The sequence below is a fragment of the Hemiscyllium ocellatum genome, chromosome 14 (genome assembly GCF_020745735.1).
Source record: "Hemiscyllium ocellatum isolate sHemOce1 chromosome 14, sHemOce1.pat.X.cur, whole genome shotgun sequence".
In the NCBI taxonomy this organism is placed as follows: Eukaryota; Metazoa; Chordata; class Chondrichthyes; order Orectolobiformes; family Hemiscylliidae; genus Hemiscyllium; species Hemiscyllium ocellatum.
The window spans coordinates 5,747,525-5,774,485 of record NC_083414.1 but is presented as its reverse complement, the minus strand read 5'-3'; the positions used below and the strand labels follow the sequence as shown (position 1 = coordinate 5,774,485).

General features: G+C 44.0%; 1 protein-coding gene across 1 annotated transcript in view; it reads right to left on the bottom strand.

Annotated features, from left to right (window-relative positions):
• ruvbl1 (RuvB-like AAA ATPase 1) overlaps positions 1 to 25,324 on the bottom strand; it is a 73,665-nt gene extending 48,341 nt beyond the window's left edge. Inside the window, exons 1-3 of the mRNA XM_060835059.1 lie at positions 25,063 to 25,324; positions 18,683 to 18,769; positions 13,745 to 13,877 (exon numbers count right to left, since the gene is read on the bottom strand). Coding sequence (XP_060691042.1) covers positions 13,745 to 13,877; positions 18,683 to 18,769; positions 25,063 to 25,203 — 361 coding nt within the window. The 5' untranslated portion in view covers positions 25,204 to 25,324. The remainder of the gene's footprint in view (positions 1 to 13,744; positions 13,878 to 18,682; positions 18,770 to 25,062) is intronic.
• Between the last annotated feature and the right edge of the window lie 1,637 nt (positions 25,325 to 26,961).

The window sequence follows — 26,961 nt, the reverse complement described above, 5'->3', positions numbered from 1 at the left end:
CACATTGGAAACTGATATCAATAGGTGTGACAGCAAGTTTACCATCATCAAATATGTTGGGCTTGCACTCACTGGAGTTTAGAAGAGAGGAGACCTTGTTGAAATGCAGATTTTCAAGGGGCTTGACAGGGCAGATGCAGAGAAGTGGTCTATCCATGTGATAGTGCCCACGACTAGAGGCACTATGTCAAACAAATGAATCATCTATTTAAGCCAGAGCTGAGAATGAATCTTCTTTTCTCAGAGCACTGCAACAGTATATTGTAGGCTGATATAAACAGATTTTTAATCAGTAAAGGAATCAAGGGTTATCAGGGAAAGGCAGGGAACATGTTATTGAGGAGGATCAAATCAGCCATAATCTCATTAAATGGTAGAGAAAACTCAGAGGGCTGCATGCTTCTTCATCTTAGTATTATTAGCTGCATATTCCAGGTTTACTAATTCAACTTAAGTCCCACCAGTTGCTCTGATGGAATTTGTTGCAGTGCCTCAGAGCATTAGCCTGGTTTTCTGGATTATTCATTATTCATCCAATAACTGTATCAGTATGCCATTATCTCAGTTGAACTGACCCAAAAATGTAAAATAAGTATTGTGGATATGAATTTAAGTTCGCTCGCTGAGCTGGAAGGTTTGTTTTCAGACGTTTCATCACCGTACTAGGCAACATCATCAGGCACACTCCGGTGAAGCACTGGTGTTAGTGCCCACGTTCTATTTATGTGTTTAGGTTCCCGTGGGTTGGTGGTGTCATTTCCTGTGGTGATGTAATTTCCTGTTCTTTTTTCTCAGAGGATGGAAAAGGGGTCCATGTCAATGTGTTTGTTGATAGCATTCCGGTTGGAATGCCATGCTTCTAGGAATTCTTGTGCTCGTCTCTGTTTGGCTTGTCCTAGAATGGATGTGTTGTCCCAGTGGAAGTGGTGTCCTTCCTCATGTCTTTATAAGGATACTAATGATAGTAGGTCATGTCTTTTTGTGGCTAGCTGATGTTCATGTATTCTGGTGGCTAGTTTTTTGCCTGTGTGTGGCCAAGCCCTTCTTGTCCATTTGGCAAGAGGTGTTTGTTACAATTCTTGCCAGGTATTTTGTAAATGACATTGGTTTTGCTTGTTGTCTGTATCGTATCTTTCAAGTTCAATAGCTGCTGTTTTAGCATGTTGGTGGGTTTGTGTGCTACCATAGTGCCAAGAGGTCTGAGTAGTGTAGCTGTCATTTCCGGCAGTCAGTCAAAATAAATACTGTAACACTCTTCAAGACATAGATGGAAGTGTGATAAGGTTCAGGACACTCTAGGAATCAGAATTACCTAACTCTATTACAAAAGTATGAAACTTAAAATGACTAATATCAAGGAATTGGAAATAGACAAATATGGTACATATATTTAATAACATCCATAAAATTAACATCAAGACAACAGCAGACTCCTTAATCCTATCTCCTTTTACTCCTAAATCTGTTTTGTAGAAAAGTTGAGGAATATCTGTATAGTAACAATCCATGAAAGTACACAACTAAGTAGGAAAACAAAGTTCTAGTTTAACACTGGATTAATATCCAATATGTTACTCACACCTAACAAGGTTGATTAGAATTGGTCATTAAAGAGATTATAGCTGAGGATTCAAAATAACTGAAAACGCATTAACATGGTTTTGTCAAAGAATAGTTGTGTTTAACAAATTTACTCCTGTTCTTTGAAGGAAAGATAACCTGGTTTTCTTCTGCCTTATAGTAGTTTACTGTAGAGAATAAAGAGTGTGTACTCCTAAACTGCTGGTGGTCCAAATGCTTTTCTGTCTCCTGTTCACAGCCTAAACTATTCATCTACCTGGGAACTAATCACATAACTGCTAGCTGGCAGAAAGCCTTTGTCACTGGTAACTGGTCACTCATCCACTAACTAATCCCTGATTTGTTGCCAATCATAGCTCCATTTGGACACAACCCTTTGACTCTATTCCAACACAATGGAATATCAAGTTACAGCGATCCCCAATTTTACAACAGTTCTTCTCGCCGAGCTGGGAATTTGTATTGCAGACGTTTTGTCCCCTGTCTAGGTGCAATCCTCAGTGCTTGGAAGCCTCCTGTGAAGCGCTTCTGTGATCTTTCCTCCCGCGTTTGCAGTGGTTTGAATTTACAAATGCTGGAGGAAAGATCACAGAAGCGCTTCACAGGAGCCTCCCAAGCACTGAGGATGTCACCTAGACAGGGGACGAAACATCTGCAACACAAATTCCCAGCTCGGCGAACAGAACCACAACAACGAGCACCCGAGCTACAAATCTTCTCACAAACTTCTCTCAGTTCAGGAGACATTTTTTTTAAAAAAAGATGCAAATAAAAAGCTATGACCTTTATACTTGGAATAAGTGGTTTGTCTTATGAGAATTGGCTGGAGTTACTGGGCTTGTATCCACTGGAGTGACAGGTGATTTGTTTGAAGAATATGAGATGGCCTTGGCAAGGTGGGCATGGAAAAGATGTTTCCCCTTGTGGGTCAGTCCCAAACTAGGTGGGCAGTTTAACGTTTGGGGTTGCTGATACACGGTAAAGCCGAGGAGGATTTTCTCTCTCAGGGAACAGTATGACTTTGGAACTATCTGCCTCAGAAGGCAATAGAGGCAGGTTCATAGAATATTTTTTAAGACAAAGTGTTTAGATTCTTGTTAGGCAGGGAAGTGAAGAGTTAGAGTTTAATGAGAATGTTGAACTCAAAACACAAACAGATCAGCCATGATCTTACCGAATGTCAGAAAATGCTTGATGAGCTGAATGATCTACTACTTCATATGTGCTATTTTGAATTCTTGTATTTAATTTTTTTTTAGATTAGATTAGATTCCCTAGTGTGGAAACAGGCCCTTCGGCTCAACAAATCCACACCGACCCTTCGAAGAGTAACCCACCCAGACCCATTTCCCTCTGACTAATGCACCTAACACTATGGACAATTTAGCATGGCCAATTCACCTAACCTGCACATCTTTGGACTGCAAGAGGAAACCGGAGCACCCAGCGGAAACCCACGCAGACACTGGGAGAATGTGCAAACTCCACACAGTCGCCAGAGGCTGGAATCGAACCCAGGTCGCTGGCGTTGTCAGGCAGCAGTGCTAACCATTGAGCCAGGAAACACTTCCCAGCTGAGCATTGAGAGATATGTTTTTGCCTGTGTTGCCATTGTCAGACTGCAGATCCTGAATTAACACATCTACTCTTAATCTCAGTGTGATTCCAGAACAAACATATCCTCAACTGAATCTTCTCAGTCTGGAAACTGTATGACAAATATCATGAACAAAGCAGACTATGATATGTTGTATTTCCTAATATTGCCTAGACATTTGACCATGCTCACAGTGGTGAATAATCAAAGCTGCTGGAAAAAAAAACCTGATTGTCTGTTGAAAGACCTCAGTGTAGTCACTTCTTTCCACGACAACATGACAGGAAAGGCCAGCCATGATGATGTAATAATGGAACCCTTTTCACAAATCAGATTTACACCATTCTACTGGAAGGAATCCATTCAGCAACAAAGAATTAGGTTTTGATTCCTGGAAAAACATTGATTGACCATTAGTATGAAGAGGACAAGTATTACATTCCGAGGTTTGACAGCATCTGTAGGTATTGGCAACGTGAGCAGTCTGGCTATTGATAGCTTCACATAGTGAGACTCCACAATTGCCAGCAACTTGTCACCCAAAATCAACATGTGCAATCAGAGAAACTGCAGTTGTTACATCCAAGTTGGGTAAAAGTGTAAAACAGCAACCTTATGATCTCGACAGAGACTGATAACTTTTAAAAAGATATTTGAATTTTCAGTTACCAACTGGAAGCATCATAAAACAAGAGTTTACGGTTTAAATATTTACAGGAATAATCTCAAAGCCACAGAAACAGGGCGCAAACTTGCGATTAGCATCAGGAGTTTTGTTCTAAAATTATTCCATGTTGGGATTTTTTTTAAAACAGGTATGTTACCCAACTAGAATGATATTGAAGTGGCCCACTCCACTTTGTTAACCCTCCTGACTGCTTCTAACCCATGACTTTTCTAATTGCGGTCTCTCCCATCTGGACACTCCCGTTACTGCTGACCCTCCCAATTGCAGGTTCCTCTATTTCCAGGACTTCTCGGTCACTGCTGATACTTCCTCTCACCAACTCTCAAACTTATGGCGTATCAATTTCTTACCACTCAGTTATACTATAGCTCCTCAACTCCAATGTCAGAAATAAAAAGACAATTTAAAATAAATCATAACCAGTTATACCGTTCAATACTTCTAACAGCATATGAGATTTGGAGACCAACAGCCAATCCATAGCCACCACCGTTGCTCCTAAACTTTCCCAGTAAAATAATCTGAATCTTAAACACTTCATATTGTGTTATGACATAGGGTAAACCCTTCTGCTAATTTAAACCAAACACACAGAAAAGCTCACCTCGCCTCGTAAGCTGTTAAAGTATGAGTGACAGACGACTATCTAAATTACACTATTTAAAAGAAAAAATTAACCATTTATTCTTTAACTCCAAAAAGAACATTATACAACAACTATCTACTCAGTAAGCATCCTTTTGTCTTGATTTATCTGCCTCCCACCCTCTAACAATATACTGATCCTGTAAAGCCCTATAAAATTTGTAGCAAATCAATTTTCAAACCCAGTTGCCGATGTCGGGTGTCAAATTTCCTCTGTCTGTAGATTTCCCCTGGATCATCTTCAGTCTTCTGCGGCAAGGACGTTTCATATGAAAAAGGTACCTTTTAGAGAGATGGTCAGTGGGCAGTCTTTATGACAGTAAGTGCTCTTAGTCTTTCCGGCTAACTGTTCAAAATGCCTGCTTTTTATACCCCAAAACATCAGATCATCTCGTTGGTTTAATGCTGTCAAAATAGTAAAATTCAAATTCGATTGGGTTTTAGTATCTTGGGGAATAGTTTAAACTGATTGTACAACAATTCAAATTCAACCAACAACTCAGTATCTGAGCTACATTTCAAACGTTGCATCTTCAAATTATCCAGCATACTCTGTGCCTGCGATGAGTCACATGACAGGTCTGCCAGTGTTTCAACTTTCACTCTCTCTTAAGGGTGTAACACATGCCTTCAACTCCATAACATTTGTAACATTAAGAACATCAAGCTGAAAGTCCATCAAGCTTGTGTCTTCAGTGCACTCTACAACAGTGGTTAGACTTGGACATATCTGCTCATCAAGAAATGAGGTTAACATTCCACCTTCACTGTTTTAGATCCTCAGCTTAGTGTGGCAATAAACATAAACAACACAATCAATGCAGAGGTCATGGAGGATGCTTATTCCATCAACACATATGCGTTGCTATACTGGCTCAGCCATGCTCTATGGGTATCTGGCTGTCAGCCATCTAAACATCTCTATGATGAACAAGCCATTATCTCATGACTTCCTGGGTCCCAAACCTCCACTACAAAGTGTTTACAAGTGCTTCATCAAGATGATGGCATCACCACTGACAACTGAGAGATGGTGGTTTGTCATCTAGAAGCTGATTGAAAGGGTACTGGAAGAATTGAATGGAAATGAAAAGCTCAGTTGGCCAAAGAGGAGAATCCACAAGGAAATCTGTACTTTCTTCGGGAGGCAGAGGGGGTTATTGAGAGGAGTTACAGGGAGGTAGTCACTCTTCAGGTACAAGAAAAAGGCAGATGGGTTACAGTCAGGGGACGGAAAGGGAACTGGCAGGAAGTGCGGGGATCTCCTGTGGCCATTCCCCTCAAGAATAAGTATACCATTTTGGATACTGTTGGGGGAGGTGGGGGGGGTGCGAAACGAGTTACCAGGAGAAAGCAGTGGGACACAGGGCTCTGGCACAGAGTCTGTCCCTGCTGCTCGGAAGGGAAGGGGGAAGAGGAGCAGAGCAGTAGTCATTGGGGACTTCATAGTTGGTGGAACAGATAGGAGGTTCTGTGGGGATGAGAGACACTCAAGGTTGGTGTGTTGCCTCTCAGGTGACAGGGTTAGTGATGTCTCTGATCATGTTTTTGGGATCTTTAAGGGGGAGGGGGAGCAGCCCAAGTCGTGGTCCCATAGGCACCAACGACATACGTAGGAAGAGAGATGGGGATTTAAGGCAGAAATTCAGGGAGCTAGGAAGGAAGCTTAGAGCTAGGACGAACAAAGCTGTTGTCTCTGGTTTGTGGCCCATGCCACGTGCTAGGGAGGTGAGGAATAGGGAGAGAGAGAAGTTGAACACTTGGCTACAGAGATGGTGCAGGACGGATTCTTAGATAATTGGGGCTCTTTCTGTAGTAGGTGGGACCTCTACAAAGAGGATGGTCATCATCTGAACCAGAGGGGTACTAATATCCTGGGGGGGGAAATTCGCTAAGGCTATTGGGGTGGGTTTAAACTAATCCAGCAGGGGGATGGGAACCTAAATTGTAGTTCGAGTATAGAAAAGGTTGAGAGTAGGGAGGTCCGAAATCAAGTTTCAGGGACGCAAGATGGTACCGGCAAGCAAGAAGTTGGCTTGAAGTGTATCTACTTAAATGCCAGGAGCATCCGGGATAAGGTGGGCGAACTTGCAGCATGGGTTGGTACCTGGGACTTCGATGTTGTGGCCATTTTGGAGACATGGATAGAGCAGGGTCAGGAATGGTTGTTGCAGGTTCCAGGATTAAATGTTTCAGTAAGAACATAGAAGATGGTAAAAGAGGGGGAGGTGTGGCATTGTCGGTCAAGGACAATATTACAGTTGCAGAAAGGATGTTTGGGGACTCGTCAACTGAGGTAGTATGGGCTGAGGTTAGAAACAGGAAAGGAGAGGTCACCCTGTTGTGAGTTTTCTATAGGTCTCCGAATAATTCCAGAGCTATAGAGGAAAGGATAGCAAAGATGATTCTCGATAGGAGCAAGAGAGACAGGGTAGTTGTCATGGGGAACTTCAATTTTCCAAATTTTGACTGGGAACATGATAGTACGAGTACTATAGATGGGTCAGTTTTTATCCAGTGTGTACAGGAGGGCTTCCTGACACAGTATGTAGACAGGCCAACAAGGGGCGAAGCCACATTAGATTTGGTACTGGGTAATGAGCCCGGCCAGGTGTTAGACTTGAAAGTAGGTGAGCACTTTGGTGAAAGCAATCACAATTCTGTTATGTTTACTTTAGTGATAGAAAGGGATAGGTGTATACCACTGGGCAAGAGTTACAGCTGGGGGAAAGGCAATTGCGATGTAATTAGGCAAAATTTAGGAAGCATAGGATGGGGAAGGAAACTGCAGGGGATGGGCACATTAGAAATGTGGAGCTTATTCAAGGAAAAACTCCTGTGTGTCCTAGATAAGTATGTACCTGTCAGGCAGGGAGGAAGCTGTAGAGCGCGGGAGCTGTGGTTTATGAAGGAAGTGGAATCTCTGATCAAGAGAAAGAAGGCGGCTTATGTTAGGATGAGATGTGAAGGCTCAGTTAGGGCTTGAGGGTTACAAGGTAGCCAGGAAAGGCCAAAAGAGAGAGCTCAGAAGAGCCAGGAGGAGACATGAGAAGTTGTTGGCGGATAGGATCAGGGTAAACCCTAAGGCTTTCTATTGGTATTTAAGGAATAAAAGAATGACGAGAGTAAGATTAGGGCCAATCAAGAATAGTAGTGGGAAGTTGTGTGTGGAGTCAGAGGAGATAGGGGAAGCACTTAAAGAATATTTTTCAACAGTATTCACTCGAGAAAACGACAGTGTTGTCGAGAAGAATACTGAGATACAGGCTACTAGACTAGGTGGGATTGAGGTTCACAAGGAGGAGGTATTAGAAATCCTGCAGAGGGTGAAAATAGATAAATCCCCTGGGCCGGATGGGATTTATCCTAGGATTCTCTGGGAAGCCCGGGGAGGAGATAGCCGAGCCTTTGGCATTGATCTTGAAATCGTCATTGTCTATAGGAATAGTGCCAGAAGACTGGAGGATAGCAAATGTGGTTCCTCTGTTCAAGAAGGGGAGTAGAGACAATCCTGGTAATTATAGACCAGTTAGCCTTACTTCAGTTGTTGGTAAAGTGTTGGAAAAGGTTATAAGAGATAGGATTTATAATCATCTAGAAAAGAATAATTTGATTACGCATAGTCAGCACGGTTTTGTGAAGGGTAGGTCGTGCCTCACAAACTTTGAGTTCTTTGAGAAGGTGACCAAACAAATAGATGACAGTAAACCGGGCGATGTGGTGTATATGGATTTCAGCAAAGCGTTCGATAAGGTTCCCCACAGACTATTGTACAAATTGCGGAGGAATGGAATTGTGGGAGATGTAGCAGTTTGGATCAGTAATTGGCTTGCTGAAAGAAGACAGAGCTTGGTGATTGATGGGAAATGTTTATTCTGGAGTCCAGTTACTAGTGGTGTACCGCAAGGGTCAATGTTGGATCCACTGCTGTTCGTCATTTTTATAAACGACCTGGATAAGGGCGTAGAAGGGTGGGTTAGTAAATTTGCAGACAATACTAAGGTCGGTGGAGTTGTGGATAATGATGAAGGATGTTGTAGGTTACAGAGAGACATAGATAAGCTACAGAGCTGGGCTGAGAGGTGGCAAAATGGAGTTTAATGCGGACAAGTGTGAGGTGATTCACTTTGGTCGGAGTAACCGGAATGCAAGTACTGGGCAAATGGTAAGATCCTTGGTAGTGTAGATGAGCAGAGAGATCTCAGTGTCCATGTACACAGACCCTTGAAAGATGCAGCCCAGGTTGACAGGGTTGTTAAGAAGGCTGCAGGTTTACTCGCTGAGCTGTAGGTTTGATATCCAGACGTTTCATTACCTGGCTAGGTAACATCATCAGTGGCGACTTCCAAGTGAAGTGAAGCTATTGTCTCCTGCTTTCTATTTATATGTTTGTCCTGGATGGGGTTCCTGGGGTTTGTGGTGATGTCATTTCCTGCTTGTTTTCTGAGGGGTTGATAGATGGTATCTAGGTCTATGTGTTTGTTTATGGCATTGTGGTTGGAGTGCCAGCCCTCTAGAAATTCTCTGGCATGTCTTTGCTTAGCCTGTCTCAGGATAGATGTGTTGTCCCAGTCGAATTGGTGGCTTTTTTCATCCATGTGTAGAGCTACGAGGGAGAGAGGGTCGTGTCTTTTTGTGGCTAGCTGGTGTTCGTGTATCCTGGTGGCTAACTTTCTTCCTGTTCGTCCTATGTAGTGTATGTGGCAATCCTTGCATGGAATTTTGTAGATGACCTTGGTTTTGTCTATGGGTTGTACTGGGTCTTTTAAATTTGTTAGTTTTTGTTTGAGAGTGTTGGTGGGTTTGTGTGCTACTAGGATTCTGAGGGGTCTTAGTAGGCTGGCTGTCACAAAAACATCATGAAGCGAGTGGACCTGTGCCTCACCACCCACTTCACCTTCAACAACATAATCTACAAATAATCCAACGGCACACCCATGGGTTCTCCGCTATCAGGATTCATAGCAGAAGCGGTGATGCAAAGACTAGAACAAACAGGCCTACCAACCATCAAACCAAAAATCTGGGTCCGCTACGTAGATGACACCTTTGTCATCACAAAACGAAACAAGATAGAAGAGACATTTAACATCATCAACAACACCCTCACAGGCATAAAGTTCACCAAGGAGGAAGAAACCGACAAAAAACTCGCATTCCTGGACGTCACCGTTGAAAGAAAGGACAAGGGAGAATGACACACCTGTGTATACAGAAAACCAACAAACATTGTCCAAACACTTAACTACACCAGCAACCATGCCAACACACACGAACAAAGCTGTATCAGAACACTATTCCAATGAGCCACCACACACTGCAGCACAGACAAACTTCGGAAAACAGAGGAGAACCACCTATACAACGTATTCAAGAAGAACGGATACTCAAAAAATACAGTCCGCAGATTCCTCAAGGAACAAACCACGACAAGCAGACCAAACACAGCCAGAAACCCTAACCACCGTACCATACTTCAAAGAAGTTTCAGAAATGACAGCCAGACCACTAAGACCCCTCGGAATCCTAGTAGCACACAAACATATAAATAGAAAGCAGGAGACAACAGCTTCGCTTCACTTGGAGGTCCCCACTGATGATGTTACCTAGCCAGGTAATGAAACATCTGGATATCAAACCTATAGCTCAGCAAGCAAACCTACACCCTAAACCCGAGTTACAAACCTTCACAAACCTTGCAAAAAGGCATACAGTGTTTTAGCTTTTATTAATAGAGGGATCAAGTTCCGGAACCATGAGGTTATGCTGCAGCTGTACAAAACTCTGGTGCGGCCGCACTTGGAGTATTGTGTACAATTCTGGTCACTGCATTATAAGAAGGATGTGGAAGCTTTGGAAACGGTGCAGAGGAGATTTACTAGAATGTTGCGTAGTATGGAGGGAAGGTCTTACGAGGAAAGGCTGAGGGACTTGAGACTGTTTTCGTTGGAGAGAAGAAGGTTGAGAGATGACGTAATAGAGACATATAAGGTAATCAGAGGGTTAGATAGGGTGGACAGGGAGAGCTTTTTTCCAAGTATGGTGACAGCGAGCACGAGGGGGCATAGCTTTAAATTGAGGGGTGATAGAGATAGGACAGATGTCAGAGGTAGTTTCTTTATTCAGAGATTAGTAAGGGTACGGAATGCTTTGCCTGCAACTGTAGTAGATTTGCCAACTTTAAGTACATTTAAGTCGTCATTGGACAGGCATATAGACCTACATGGAATAGTGTAGGTTAGATGGGCTTCAGATTGGTATGACAGGTCAGCGCAACATCGAAGGCCGAAGGGCCTGTACTGCGCTGTAATGTTCTATGTTCTTTAGTCCAGTGTCATGCTCGACAGCAAATGTGGATTGAAAGTTCATAATTTGGAAATCTAGGTTTAAAAGTGTTCAGAACTATATATAGCTTGAGGTTTGATTTGTATTTCTACATTTGTCTAAATAATTGCACTTTCATTTTAGATTACTTGTTAATGCGCCATCAGGTTGTCTGGGCATTTGGTTAAATGTATTTAAATGAAGCATTTAAAAATCCTTGAAATGGAATCCCTCAGGGTTTTGGAAAGCAAGCATAGAAAAGAAGAATAAAATGGGCTGATATCTAGCAACAAGATTGGCTTGAGACAGACATAGACAAGTTTCCTTTGGAAGGAGATCTTGCTGAATTGCAGATTTCTTTGAAACAGAGAGAGAAGCAGGTCAGGGACAAAAGACATTTAAGATCAGCAGTGCTGACTGGTTTGGGCAGATGGAAAGTCTCAGGTTGCTCAGAAGTTATAAGAGAAAAGCCCTTGGTACAGAAAGCTTTATAAGATTCCAGAAGAGTGTTTGGTGAGCCCAAAAGGAGCTCAGTGCTAACAGCTTAGCAGTCTCAAAATCATTCCAGTATTTTTAAAAACTAGCCATGCCCTAACTGCCTGATCATCAAGACCAAATCCTATTGCATTTTTGAGAAAAAAGGTGATTTATAATCAGAATTAAATAATCCTTGCCATCTCCACTGCTCTCATTAGGTACTTCTCCTCTGAATTTCACAGGTATAAAACCGGTATTCTCATTCTTGGGATGTCAGAGTGATAGACATCCTATGGAACTGTTGAATGCATGAGTTTAAGAATCACATGTTTGGAAGTAAGTAACTTAAAGATCTTAGAGGAGACATTAAGTAACGATTACAGCACTGAGTAAATACAGAAACTTTCTAGAAAGAAACCAAGTACAGCTGTGCATGCTGAATATGGAACTTCAAAGGGGAAAACGGGTCACCCTTCAATGTTGCTTGAGTGACAACAAGGTTGCTGTGAATAAAAAGATGGAATCTTTATGTCATTTGAAATATGACTGTTTTGATTAGTTTGTATTTGGTATAAAATATTTTGTTTTTCACCATGTGTAATCAACCTTGATGTTCCTTTTCAAAAACTACATTGGCAGCATATTGTGAATATGCCCATTGCCTACCATCGCTATCAAATTATGGTTTAATCAAGCTAAGTTTCATACTGAGATCTGACTTGTCCCAAATTACAATCATCTAGGATCATAACAGCAAAGCTTCTGAGCCACAGCAGGAGATGCCTAACAGTTGGCCACAGGCACAAACCATTGCCACCTAAGACACAAGATTGTAGCTATTAATATAAAGCACCTGAATGTAGAAATTCAGTACGATTAAATCTTCTCAAGTCATCAACTTAGAGGAACGGTTGGGTCAGGAAAACAACAGCAAAGAAATTACAATCTAAGTTGAACAAGATATTCTATATATAATTAGGCAGAACAAGAGTACATAAATTTATTACAAAACCATACCTGGGTAGATAAACAAACCACAGCAATAATAGATGTATGCTGTTAAACAGCTCATGTAGAAACAGAGAAATCTGGAGGCCTTAGTAAAGTTGATGCTCAAGTTCAACCAGTGTAAAGCAGCAATCAACACAAAAAAAGAAACATACTGAAGACTACAAATTAGGAGATGTGATGATCATACTTTAGTGCTCTAATTAAATAACACCTTAAACAAAACATGCAGCATCCATCTCAAGAAATGAGTAAAGCATTCAAAAGACCACCTAGAGAAGTAACAGGACGCTAATCCTCAGCAAGAAAAAGAACTGAAGAAAACTGGTCATTTCAGACTGGAGAGGAGGTAGAACATAGAACAGCACAGTAACATACCCTTCAGCCCATAATGTTGTACTGAACATGGTGCCAAATTAAACAAATCCCTTCTGCCTGCCCTTGGTCCATATCCCTCCTTGATAGAACTGTACAGCAGAAGAGAGAGAGGTGATCTCAAAGTTACGTCATATCAGAAATATCATTCAAGAGGTGAGCAATGTAACATAAACTTTAATTAAAGAAGTGGAGGTAGAACCTTAGGAGTAATCTAAGAAACTGGTAACTGCTACAAATAAAGTTGTTGGAGGGAAAGGGGTGCTTTTAAACCTCTCTGTGTGAATGATTCAAATAACCATGTGTCCCATCCAAACTCTCATCTCTTATATAGCTAGTTAACTAGTGAATTGTCACAATATTTTCTGTGCCTCTAACATTACATTGTCAATTGCTTTTTCTGCAAACTTTTAACCATCTTACTCTGGAATTTGGGCCCACTGGCTCCCTGCTCATATATTTATCACATTCCATGTGAGGTAATTAAGCCTGAATTACTCACTTTCTTCTCACGTTTGAGTTTGTTTCTGAGTTAATGATAAATAATCAGCAGTCAGTAGAGTGTAGGCAAATAGTTGGCAAGGAATTAAAACCTACATAACCAACTTAAAACTCATTGAGATCATTCATAACATTCAGCAATTCAAAACACCATACACATATTTAACAACCAGTTTTCAGATGCAGGGCAAACTAAAGATGCACTTGGTTGCAACATCCACGAGCCATTTTTGCCTTTAAGATTAAATACATGAAATGGAATTAAAGGATCAAATTTCGCTCTCCAGGGATTTCCTGAGCACCTAAGCGACTCAGAAACAGACCAAGAACAATGATTCATAGCAGTAGTATAGTGCTAAGCAGTACAGTATTACAGATTTTTAAACCTAACAGTTCAGCCACTGTTCTTTAGAACGCGCCCTAAAATTAGAGCTATTCTAAATTATATAACTTCCTACAAAAAAACTGCCAGAATTTAGTGCTATACTAACAGCTTTTTGACGGTTACAAGGTGCAAACAAAGAAATGCTTTAAAATATTCTACTCACCAATTGCTCGCCTGAAGTTTTCCATTAATACTTCAGTTTTCTTGATTTCAGTCGAATAAACTTCACTTCCCACCATGGGACAAAATGGGACTTTGTTTCCCAGCTCCTGTGCAATGGCCAGAGCTAAGGCCGTCTACAGCAATGAAAATAAAGCACATTCACTGAACACTCTTATTCAGCATTAAAGAGGAAGGAGGCTAGGAGAGCAAATTAAACAATTTTATCTAAAAAAAGGTTATTAAATCTTAACCAACGTTTTGAAGAACACAGAGTCCAATGTCTCGGTGGGACAGTCCAAACAGTAATTCTCTCAAATGCTGGATTTCCTAATGAGAAAAGTTTATAAAATATGAATTAGGAGGAGTAATGCCCTTGAACCTTTTCTGCCTCTTCATAAGGTCAGGGTGGATCTGATTACACCAGTCCTGTCTATGAGGTGCAATTTTTTGCAGCGTGGAGAAAATCATCATGGAGGAGATCAAGTCAGCGTGTGATTATGAGGCAGACGAACATCCCAAGATGTCTGATGATGAGACTGGGAGTAAGAAGCCTGGAGTGGCCAGCAGAGAGAGCCGGAGTAAGCAGCCTGAAGCAGTGGCTGGAGCATGAACAGGCTGTGCAGCAGCAAGAGCAGGCAGACTGAGGCAGCTGCTGGTGAGAGAGAGTGGAGGAAGCCTGGGGCAGCTGTTGGCAGGAGCAGGCTGCAAGGCTAGGAGAGCAGGTGGCCTGGGACAGCAATCAGGGAGTTTGAGCCCAGCATGGCTAGGTACTTATGGACTGTGGTGCTGAACTTTCAACGGTGTGTCTTTGTTTCGTACGTTTTAGTAAGATAGACTGTAATGTTTGAGTTTTTAACCTTTTACCCAAGAATCTGTACTAGGTATCTTTGTTGAAAATGTGTTGCTGGAAAAGCGCAGCAGGTCAGGCAGCATCCAAGGAGCAGGAGATTCGACGTTTTGGGCATAAGCCCTTCTTCAGATTCCTGAAGAAGGGCTTATGCCCAAAACGTCGAATCTCCTGCTCCTTGGATGCTGCCTGACCTGCTGTGCTTTTTCCAGCAACACATTTTCAGCTCTGATCTCCAGCATCTGCAGTCCTCACTTTCTCCCAGGTATCTTTGTACCTAAAATGGTGCCGTAAGTGGCAATGTGTAAACTTTCAATGCACTTATGTGGGTTCATGCAACACTAATTCTAATAACTTTTTACTCCCTTATTTCTGAAGGATCAATTGCTGCTTTAAAAATATGCAGACATGATGTACATGGGATGGCTTTCTGGATCAGTACATTGAGGAACTAGAAAACAGACTGAGTATTATGTAATGAGAAAGGAATAATTGGCAATCTAGCCACACAATGCACCTTGGAAAAAATGATCATTACATGATGAATAAAATATAAAACGACATTGTTAATTCTGAGACCAGGGCCCTGAATTTAAATAATGTAAACTATAATAGTATGAGATACGAGCTGGCGACAATAATTGTGAAGCATTACTTAAAAGGATGATAGTGGACAGGCAATGGCCAACACTTGAAGAGTGCAGATGAACTACAACAATTATTCACTCCTGTCTGGCACAAAAATAAGCCTGGAAAGGTGGTCTGATAATGGCTAACAAGGAAAATTAGAGTTAATACCACATCCAAGAAAGCATGGTACAAATTGGGACAAAAAAAGCAGCACACCTAAGGATTGGAGCAGTTAAGATTTTAACAGAAAATTAAAAAGGGATTAAGAGGGGAGAATACAGGACAAAGCTAAGTTCCCAGGGAACAGAAAAACTGATTATACAAGCGGATATACAACAATGTGAAGAGGAAAAGATCAGCATAGACAAATATAGGTCCCTTACATTAAGAAACGGGAAATTTGAATAAGCAACAAAGAAATGGCATACTATTTAAATACATAATAAAAATTGAAACAACTGTGGATGCTAGAAATCAGAAATAAAAACAGAAATGGCAGGAAAAGCTGAGCAGACGTGGCAGCATCTGTGCAGAGAAATCAGTGTTAATGTTTTGGGTCCAGTGACCCTTCAACAGAACTTTCTCAGTTCTGGCATTTCATTGCTGCTTCCAAGAGATTGCAAAACACGAAATGAAAGAAACATCACTGCCTGTTCGCCAATAACATACACCCTGCCCTCGTGGTGCCAACATTCTCTGGCCACCTGATCCCCTCCACTGTCTCCAATTGTCATGGCTGCTTGCATTGCCCAGTGTAAAGGTCAGACTAGTCAGCAAGCCTATCTGCAACACAATATGATATCTGACATGTGACTGCAAATACATTTACCATTATAAAGACCATCTTTAATCCAACAGTATTTGCAACAATCTATTAAACAGGAAAGAAATCACAGAATTATTAACATTATTCACAATGTAACTAATTATTGAAACAGAAGCTGGGGACTATGGGAAAATTTAACAGCAGGATTAGGGAATTCAAGGGATGAGATTTAAATGGATCAATGATCATTATTCTTGACTTCCTAAGTTTGTGAAATAACTGCAGAGACCGCTATCCCTTCACCAAGTCAGTCTTTATTTACATGAGCACGGTACATGGCTGTAGCCAGCCAACTCAGAATCAGTCCCGAAAATGAGGAGACTCAATCTCCTTTTTTTATTTTATTAAACAGAAAGCAGCAGTTCATTAAAAACCACATATACAGTGGAAGGGGCAGCAAAGCAATCATTCAACCAGTTTTCAGCGAAATGAGGACAAATCTCAAATCCCATTTCCATTTATCACAAAGTAACAAACAAGGACAAGACTGTGCAATCAAATCAGAAAGAATACATAGAACACAGACACAATATAGCTAAAAAAAACCAGTCCGCACCACATACTGATCAGACCGTCCTTGGCTAGCCTTCCTGCAGGACTGTCGTCAGCCTTCCAGTCTCCGGCCACCCTGCGTACTGACCGACCCTCCCCAGGCCTGCTTTCTTCCAGGCTAGTCGTTGACCACCCAGATCCTAGACACCTCTCGTACTGACCGGACTGCTCTGGGCCGCTTTCCTATGAGCTGGTTGTTGGCCTTCCAGTCTCTCCACCCTGTGTACTGACTGACCTTCCCTGGCTTGCTTTCCTCCAGCAAGGTCATCGGCACTAGCCCCCGGTCACCCCGTGTACTAACCATACCACACCGACCTGCTTTCCAGCTGTCGGGCTGTTGGCCTTCCAGCACTTGGCCGCCCCGCGTACTAACTGATCCTTTCTCCTGGCCAGCGTTCCTACGGACTGGCCATCGGCTGTCCAGTTCCCTGCGGAATGACCGGCCTGCCCTATACCAGCTTTTCTGCGAGGACGCTATCAGTTGCCTGGCCCTGCCTGCCCCACATACTGTCAGGGTCCTCCTGGCCTGCTTTCCTCCAGGCCAGTCATCGACCCTCTGGTCCCCAGCCAGCCCGTGTACTGGCTGCATCTCTCCTGAGCAGCTTTCCTACAGAAACGCTTTGGCTGCCTAGCCCCTAGCCTCTCCCCAGACCCTCCCCAGCCAGCTTTCCCCCAGGCCAGTCATCAACCCTCCAGTTCCTGACTGGCCCGTGTACTGATCTCCTTTTTAAAGATTTTACTAAACAGTACAAAATACAGTTCACAATAAATAGAATGCAGCAGTTCACAAATAAAAACACTATATACAGGTGAAAGCGCAGCAAAGCCAAATCCCAAACCCCACAGTGCAACAGTACACAGAACAAAGACCCAATATAGATGTAAAAAAGATACCTGACACCAATCCGCACCACATACTGATCAGACCGTCCTTGGCTAGCCTTCCTCCGGCCACCCTGCATACTGACCGACCCTCCCCAGGCCTCCTTTCCTCCATGCTGGTCATCAACCACTCAGCTCCCAGTTGCCCTGCGTACTGACCGGACTATCCCAGGCCACTTTCGTACAAGCTAAATGTTGGCCTTCCGGTCTCCGGCCACCCTGCGTACTGACTGACCCTTCCCAGCCCACTTTCCCCCACGCCAGTCATCGACCCTCCAACTCTCAGCTGCCCCAAGTACTAATCTCCTGTTTATGCCTGTCAGCCAAGGCTCCCTGATTGGCCCAGGTTAACAATCCCAATCAAGGAGCACAGCCTAAAAAGTCCACCTACACTACAGTTTACAAAGTAGAATAAAAATACTTGAACAAATATGGCGCCTTTACAGAGAAACCAGGTAAATACATTAACAAGGAAGGAATAGAAGGATATGCAGACAGGTCAAGATGAAGTGTGATGGGAGGGGAAAATCATGTGCAGCATGAATATGGGCATAGATGAATTGGGCCAAGAAGGCCATTTCTCAGCTAGAAGTTCTATAAAATATTGTTAGAACATAGGCACAATTGGGGATTAAACAGCAAGGTAAGAACAGGTTATAATTTGTGATTCGCTTGTAACATCCTGCCAACCAAAACCGACCCTTTCATGCCTACTCTGTTTCCTGTTAGCCAGCCAATCTTCTCTCCATGCCAATATGTTAATTCCTCACAATGAGCTTTTATTTTCCACAATACTTTTGGATGTTGTATATTATGAAAGGTTTTCTATAAATCACGAGTATAGTATATCCATGGGTTCTCCTTTATCCGCAGCACATGTTGCTTCTTCAAAGAAATCTAATAAATGAGTAAAATGTGTGTGTCACTGGCAGCAATTTCAATTCACTATGGGCAAAATCGTCAAGTTATGCAGCAGGCACGAGCCAGCTTAATTCTTGATTCAAGATGAATTGAATTTAGAAATGAAAATTGTACATTTTTCAACTGGATTAACTCCAGAAGAAGCAAACGCATGGAACTAAACGGATGCCAATTTGGAGAGGTCTCTCATTTATAGAATTAAAAGGCAGTGAAGAGGAGGGAGGTGGCCAACCCCTTTAGCATTTCAAACATAGTTATCACTGAGCCAATTGGCAATTTACCTTGCCAGTTCCTGGGGGTCCAGCCAACAATATAGCCCTGCCAGCCATTTTCTTACTTCTAATCAGTTCCACTATAATTCCACAAGCCTAGAGAAAACATGAGAGAAAGGACAAAGTCAATACTTTAAATTAGGACCATACCATGCCCATCACTTCCCAAGCTAAAAAGAAATTATAATCAATGTCAATTTTCCCCTCACATTAATGATTTGTATATTCTCTATTCTAAACTTGAGGGTTTGTCGGACTTCAGTCACACATTAGTTAAAACTGATTCGATGTGATTCGTGTCACCTTTTAAAGAAAGGCGAAGGTAAACTATTAATAAATAAATTTAAATAATTAAAGACATTCTCAAGAAGATAAAATGGGAAATGTCATGTCTTAGTACATAGAACATGAAAACATCAAAGACATAGAGAGTCACCAAAAGGCTAATGCAGTGCTGGTTGCATGATTTTAACTTTGTTCACCCCAGTCCAACACCAGCACCTCCACATCATGGCCTTTACATTAGAGGAGTTGAAAAGTGAGGCACTGACCGGCTGTGCTTTTCCAGTGCCTCACTTTTCGTCTCTGATCTCCAGCATCTGCAGTTCTCACTTTCTCCTCCTTTACATTAGAGGAGTAGAATCACTAAATCAAACAAAGTAGAAAATTCTGAAACTTCATCCACATAAGTCAAATGGTGTGCAGGCTTACTCAGCCAACGAAGCAGCAATGATATGATTGTTTTATAGAGACTACCAAACAAGCATAAAATTTACTCCTGAATGGCATCGATTAATTACACATATCTGGGACTTCAGATGAGACACCATGTGCAGCCTGACAGCAGACCACAATGGGAGATGCCAATTGGCTAGAAGAGGCAAATTTGAGTCTTAGTTTGGAAACACTCCTGTCAAAAGCTCCTTGTAGGTCAGGAAAAGTAGGAGGACCAGCATACAGTCTTTGGATTTCCCGAGCACCTTTATGCTTCAATCTCTCTTCCCTGTTTAAAGTTGTCACAAACATACCAGCTGCTGAGCAGCAAATATAAGGCTGCATTTGAAAATCACCAATTTCATCCATGTCCCCTGCCAAAACAAAAAATGCTTGACTTTGTGCCCTGGGATTCCAGACCGTGACCTTCATTTTGAGGAGGAAGGAAATGTGGTAAGGTGGGAGAAATGTGGGGGAGTGGGGAAAAAAAAGGGAAGCAGATGGAGGGGAAGAAAAGTAGGGGACGGAGACAATGTGGAGATGGCGAGTCCGAAGGAAGGGCGAGGAGTGGAGAGGTGAGGAAAAGTGGGAAGGTGAGGCGAGTTGGGGTGAGGACATGGGAGGAGTTGAGGGAGTTAACGAGGGGCAAAGAGTGGGAATGAGGAGGGGGAAATATGGGAGTGGGGAAGGGTGGGTGCAAACTGGGGAAGGGTTAGACAAAGATGAGCCAGTGGACATGATCTATTTGGATTTCCAGAAGGTTTTTCATAAGGTGCTGCACAGAAGGCTGCTAAATCAGATAAGAACCATGATGTAAGGATCATGGATAGAGGAATGGTTGACAGGGAAAAAGCAGAGAGTAGGGATGAAGGAGTCTTTTTCAGGATGGCTAGTAAGTTCTACAGTGGACAAGGGGACAACTATTCACATTATCCATTAAGAATCAGGATGAAGGAACTGAAAATAATGTTGCTAAGTTTCCAGATGACACAAAGCTAGGTGGAAGGAGAGGTAGTGCTGAGAAAGTGGCAAGGCTTCAGAAGGACTTGGGCAGGCTACGAGAATGGGCAAATGAATGGCAGGTGGAATACAATGTGGAAAAGCGTGAGGTTATGCACTTTGGCAGGAAGAAACTATGTTTTCTAAATGGGGAAAGGCTATGCAAATCTGAATCACAAAGGACTTGGGAGTCCTAGTTCAGGATTCTCTTCAGGTTAACATGTAGGTTCAGTTGGCAGATACGAAAGCAAATGAAATTTTAACATTCATTTCAAGAAAGCTAGAATACAAGAGCAGGGATGTTAAGTTACAATATTTAAAAGGCATCTGGATGGGTATATATGAACAGCAAGGGTTTAGAGGGATATGGACCAAATGCTGGTAAATGGGACAAGATTAGTTTAGGATATGTGGTCGGCATATATTGAAGGGTCTGTTTCCACGCTGTACATCTCTACAGACCATACTTGGAATATTGTGAGCAGTTTTGGGACCCGTAGCTAAACAAGGACATGCTGGGATTGGAGGAGGTCCAGTGGAAGTTTATAAGAATGATAACTAAAGAACTGCAGATGTTGGAAATCAGAAATTGCTGGAAAAACTCAGCAGGCCTGGCAGCATCTGTGGAGAGAAAGCAGAATTAATATCTTCAGAGATCTGAAGGAGGATCACTGGACCCAAATGTTAATTCCACTTTCCCACATCAGATGCTGCCAAACCTGCTGAGTTTTTGCAGCAATTTCTGATTTTTATTTTACAAAAATAATCAGAAGGATGAAGGGCTTGTCACATGAGGAGTGGTTGAGGTCACTGGGGCTGTAGTGAATGGAATTAGAAGGATGGGGAGGGGGGGGGTCTGTCTGAAACTTGCAGAAAACTAAGAGATCTGGATAAAGTGGATGTGGAGAAGATATTTCTACCAGTAGGAAACACTTGTTCCTGAGGGTCCAGCCTCAGAGCGAAGGGCAACCCTTTTGAACTGAGATTGAGGGAATTTCTTCAGCTAGAGGGCAGTGAATCTGTGGAACTCATAGAACTGTAATCCTATAAGTTATAGTAGCTCAAGTAGGCCATTCAGAGTCAAAACGTGTGGTGCTGGAAAAGCACAGCAGATCAGGTAGCATCCGAGGAGCAGGAGAATCAATGTTTTTGGCACATGCCCTTTATCAGGGAGGTGTGGGGGACAGAGATAAATAGAAGGGTTTCGGGAGGGGCAGGAAGGTAGCTGGGAAGGCAATAGGTAGATGGAGTTGGGGGTGATAAGTCAAAGAGAAGAGTGCAGATAGGTGGGAAGGAGGATGGACAGTTCAAGAGGGCAGTGCCGAGTTGAAGGATTAGACCTGAAATAAGGTTTGGGAAGGGGAGGTAAGGGGAGAGGCCGTGTGGTTGAAGGGTCCCAAGGTGGGGTTGGTTAATGCGGGTGTCCTAGAGATGTTCCCTGAAACATTCCACAAGTTGGCACCCTGTCTCCCCAACTCATCCTTCCACTCCATCAAGAACACGCAAGTCCTGGGCTTCATGTTTCACCTTGGGACCTTCCAACCACATGGCATCAACTTGACTTCACTAGTTTCCTAATCTGCCCTCCCCTCACTTCTTCCCAGATCCAACTCAGCACCACCCTTTTGAACTGTCCCACCTGTCCATAAGAGCGGCACGGTGGCACAGTGGTTAGCACTACTGCCTCACAGCGCCAGAGACCTGGGTTCAATTCCCGACTCAGGCGACTGACTGTGTGGAGTTTGCACATTCTCCTCGTGTCTGTGTGGGTTTCCTCCGGGTGCTCCGGTTTCCTCCTACAGTCCAAAGATGTGCAGGTCAGGTGAATTGGCCATGCTAAATTGCCCATAGTGTTAGGTTAAGGGGTAAATGTAGGGGAATGGGTGGGTTGCGCTTCGGCGGGTCGGTGTGGACTTGTTGGGTCGAAGGGCCTGTTTCCACACTGTAAGTAATCTAATCTAATCTAATCTATCCATTCCACACTATCACAATTACTCCCCACCTATAGACTGATAAGCAACAGTAGTAGACTCACCAATTCTCATTCGCTTGGGTGAACTGGTCCTCACCCCTAACAATTTCTCCTTCAAATCCTCCCACTTCCTCCAGAGCAAAGGGGTAGCCATGGGCACCAACATGAGCCCCAGCTATGCCTGTCTCTTTGTTGGCTACGTAGAACAGACCATTTTCTCTCTTCCTCTGCTACACTGATGACTGCATCGGCACCACCTTGTGCTCCCGCGAGGAGGTTGAGCAGTTCATCAACTTCACCAACACATTCCACCCCGACCTTAAATTCACCTCGACCATCTCTGAAACCTCCCTCCCCTTCCTGGACCTCTGCATCTCCATTAATGACAACCGACTTGAGACTGACACTTTTTCACAAACCCACCGACTCCCACAGCTACCTGGATTACACTTCTCCCCACCCTACCTCCTGAAAAAAATGCCATCCCATATTCCTAATTACTCCGCCTCTGCCGTATCTGCTCCCAGGAGGACCAATTTCTCCACAGAATACACCAGATGGCCTCCTTCTTTAGAGGTCGCAATTTCCATTCTCACATAGTTGAAGATACCCTCCAGCACACCTCCACCCCTCAAACTCCACCCCTCCAACCGTAATAAGTTCAGAACCCCCCCGGTCCTCACGTCCCACCCTACCAACTTTCACATTAACCGCATCATACGCCGACATTTCCGCCACCTCCAAATGGACCCCACCACCAGAAATATATTTCCCTCCCCACCCCTTTCCGCAAAGACCATTCCCTCCGTGACTCCATGGTCAAGTCCACCCCCAACAAACCACCCTCCCATCCTGGCACCCTCCCCTGCCATTGCAAGAATTGCCAAACCTGCACCCACACCTCTTCTCTCACCTCCATCCAAGGCCCCAAAGGAGCCTTCCACATCCAAAGTTTCACCTGCACATCCACCAATGTCATTTATTGTATCCATTGCTCCCAATACGGTGTCCTCTACATTGGGGAGACTGGATGCCTCCTCACAGAGCGCTTCAGGGAACATCTCCGGGACACCCGCACCAATCAACCACACCACCCCATGGCCCAACATTTCAACTCCCCCTCCCACTCTGCCGAGGACATGCAGGTCCTGGGCCTCCTCCACCGTCGCTCCCTCACCACTCGATGCCTGGAGGAAGAATGTCTCATCTTCTGCCTCGCAACACTTCAACCCCAGGGCATCAGCGTGGACTTCTCCAGTTTCCTCATTTTCCCTCCCCCGACTTTACCCCAGTTCCAAACATTCAGCTCAGCACTGTCCTACCTGCCAATCTCTCCCTTCCCACCGATCTGTTCCACCCTCTCCTCTGATCTATTACCCTCATCCCCACACTCATTCACCTATTGTACTCTTTGCTGCCTTCTCCTCAGCCCCTGTCCTTACCTCTCCACCCTGGAGGAGAAAGTGAGGTCTACAGATGCTGGAGATCATCACAGGAAATTTGACGTTTCGGGCAATTTCCTGTTCCTCGGATGCTGCCTGACCTGCTGTGCTTTTCCAGCAACACATTTTCATCTCTCCACTCTGGACGCTCATAATGAAGGGCTTTTGCCCAAAACATCGATTTTCCTGCTCCTTGGATGCTGCCTGACCTGATCTGCTGTGCTTTTCTAGTACCACTCTAATTTAAACTCTCACCGACTTTAAGGGCATTCAAATGGCCAGTGGATAGGCATACGGACAAGAATGTGACACTGTAGGCTAGATGGGCTTCAGAGTGGTTTCACAGGTCGGCACGACATCAAGGGCCAAATGGCCTGTACGACACTGCAGTGTTCTATATTCCATCGCCTTCCCAGATACCTTCCACCCACACCCTCTCCATTCATCTCTCAGTTCCCTTTCCACATTCCTGATGAAGGGCTTGTGTCCTAAACATCGACTTTCCTGCTCCTCGGATGCTGCCTGACCTGCTGTGTTTTTCCAGCAACACACTTCCCGCCTCAGGCGACTCTCTGTGTGGAGTTTTTTTACATTCTCCCCATGTCTGCTTGGGTTTCCTCCGGGTGTTCCGGTTTCCTCCCACAATCCAAAGATGTGCAGGTCAGGTGAATTGGCCATGCTAAATTGCCCGTAGTTTTAGGTGAAGGGATAAATGTAGGGGAATGGGTCTGGGTGGGTTACACTTCGGTGTGGACTTGTTGGGCCGAAGGGCCTGTTTCCACACTGCAAGTAATGTAATCAAATCTCATCTCATAACTTTTGGGCTCTGACTCTCCAGCATCTGGAGTCCTCACTTTGTAATGTATTCTTATAAGTTAGAGGAGCACAATTAGTCCATTCAGCCCATCAGGTCCTGGTCTTGTGGAATGGAGAGCACCTGCTTCCTCTAAGCCCCATGCTGGGGCTGGGAGCTGGGAGGTTGGGGGCTGGGGGGTTGGGGGCTGGGGGGTTGGGAGCTGGGGGGTTGGGAGCTGGGGGGTTGGGAGCTGGGGGGTTGGGAGCTGGGGGCTGGGAGGTTGGGGGGCTGGGAGGTTGGGGGGCTGGGGGGTTGGGGGGCTGGGGGGTTGGGGGGCTGGGGGGTTGGGGGGCTGGGGGGTTGGGGGGTTGGGGGGCTGGGGGCTGAGAGGTTGGGGGCTGGGAGGTTGGGGGCTGGGGGCTGGGGGGTTGGGGGGCTGGGGGGCTGGGGGTCGGTTCTCACCCACCTCCCTGGCGTTCTCCTGGCCCACCAGGCCGGCGGCCGCCACCTTGGCCTGCCCATTCTCGTCCAAGCCGAGCCCCTTCACATGGCTGTGGCTGGCGATCCGCTGGGTCTTGGTGGTGCTCTTGACCTCCTCAATCTTCATGGTTAACGGTCAGTGTACAGCCCGCTCCCCGCTCCCCGCTCTGGTTCTGGTACAGGCCCAAGCCTCAACCTCCTCCTCACTCAGAGCCCGCGGCGCGTGTTACCAAGAGGCGACACCACTCTCGCCGACCAGTCGAGCAACGTCGTTTTCCTTCGCCGATTGGACACGCTTCGCGTCAATCATCGTATCCCGCTCCTCTATTGGCTAGTAGGCCGTCTATCATAGCAACACCCAACCAGCAAGCTCGGTGGGTAGGGCCACCCGGTCGGTCGCTAAGGGGAGGACCCCTGCTGGCAGAAGCACGGGGTTCCTGTCGTGCTATTGGCTGTCCGCTGCGCATTCTCAATCCTCATTGGATGTTATTGCTGACAATCAAAAGGCATAAGGAAAAGGTGACCATTAGTTCACCTCACATTCAAACTTTATTAAATTTGAAAAAGAAATCACAACATTTATGTTATTTTTGCCCTGATATTTTGAAAGTCATGTTTCTAATTTTAAGGTTTTCCACCTGAGTATAATTTAAAATAATACTTTTAAATAAATTTAAACACTCCTTAAACACAGATTTTAACATCTACAAACAATTTGGGATGCAGAAACAACTATTTAAAATATCACTTAGATTCTAATGCATTATCAATGCAGATCTTGAGGATAAAGTAAGCCACAGTTAATGATTTCAAAACAAAATTGGATAGACAAAGGAAATCGACTAATTTTTACAGGGATACAGTGGGTTTGATTGCTCACTGAAGGACAGATAGAAATTTTAGTCAAATACAATCCATCTGATCTTCAAGGTACATCTATGCAAAGTGAAACTTTGAAGTGTCACAATGCTTTGCCAACCGTATCTAAAGGTTTAAGTTATGAAGCGTGATTATACACATTTAGGAGGTTAAGGGATGATCTGATTGAAGCCTTCAAGATATTAACAGGAAAAGACAGGGTAAATAACGAGTCTTGAGAAGATTTGTAGCTCAGGTTGAGGTTCTGGATATGGGTTTGCTGGCTGAGCTGGAAGGTTCGTTTTAAGATGTTTAGTCACCATACTAGGTAACATCTTCAGTGAGCCTCTGAATGAAGCACCGCTGGTGTAGTAATTGGATCTTGGCCAAACAGACAGAAAACTAGCCACCAGGATACGTGAATATCAACTAGCCACAAAATAACATGACTCACTCTCTAACTATTATCCTTAAATTCGGATGAGGAAGGACACCATTTCGACTGGGACAACACATCCATTGTAGGACAAGCCAAAGAATTCTTAGAAGCATGGCATTCCAAGTGGAACTCGATCAACAAACACATTGACTTGGATCCCATTTACCACTCACTGAGAAAAAGAACAGGAAATGACAATAGGTGCAGGAATAGGCCATTCTGCCCTTCAAGCCTGCACGACCATTCAATATGATCATGGCTGATCATCCTTAATCAGTATCCTGTTCCTGCATTATCTCCATAACCCTTGATTCCACTATCCTTGAGAGCTCTATCCAACTTTTTCTTAAATGAATCCAGAGACTGGGCCTCCACTGCCCTCTGGGGCAGAGCATTCCACACAGCCACCACTCTCTGGGTGAAGAAGCTTCTCCTCATCTCTGTCCTAAATGGTCTACCCCGTATTTTTAAGCTGTGTCCTCTGTTTCGGCACTCACCCAGCAGCGGAAACATGTTTCCTGCCGCCAGAGTGTCCAATCCTTTGATGATCTTATATGTCTCAATCAGATCCCCTCTCAGTCTTCTAAA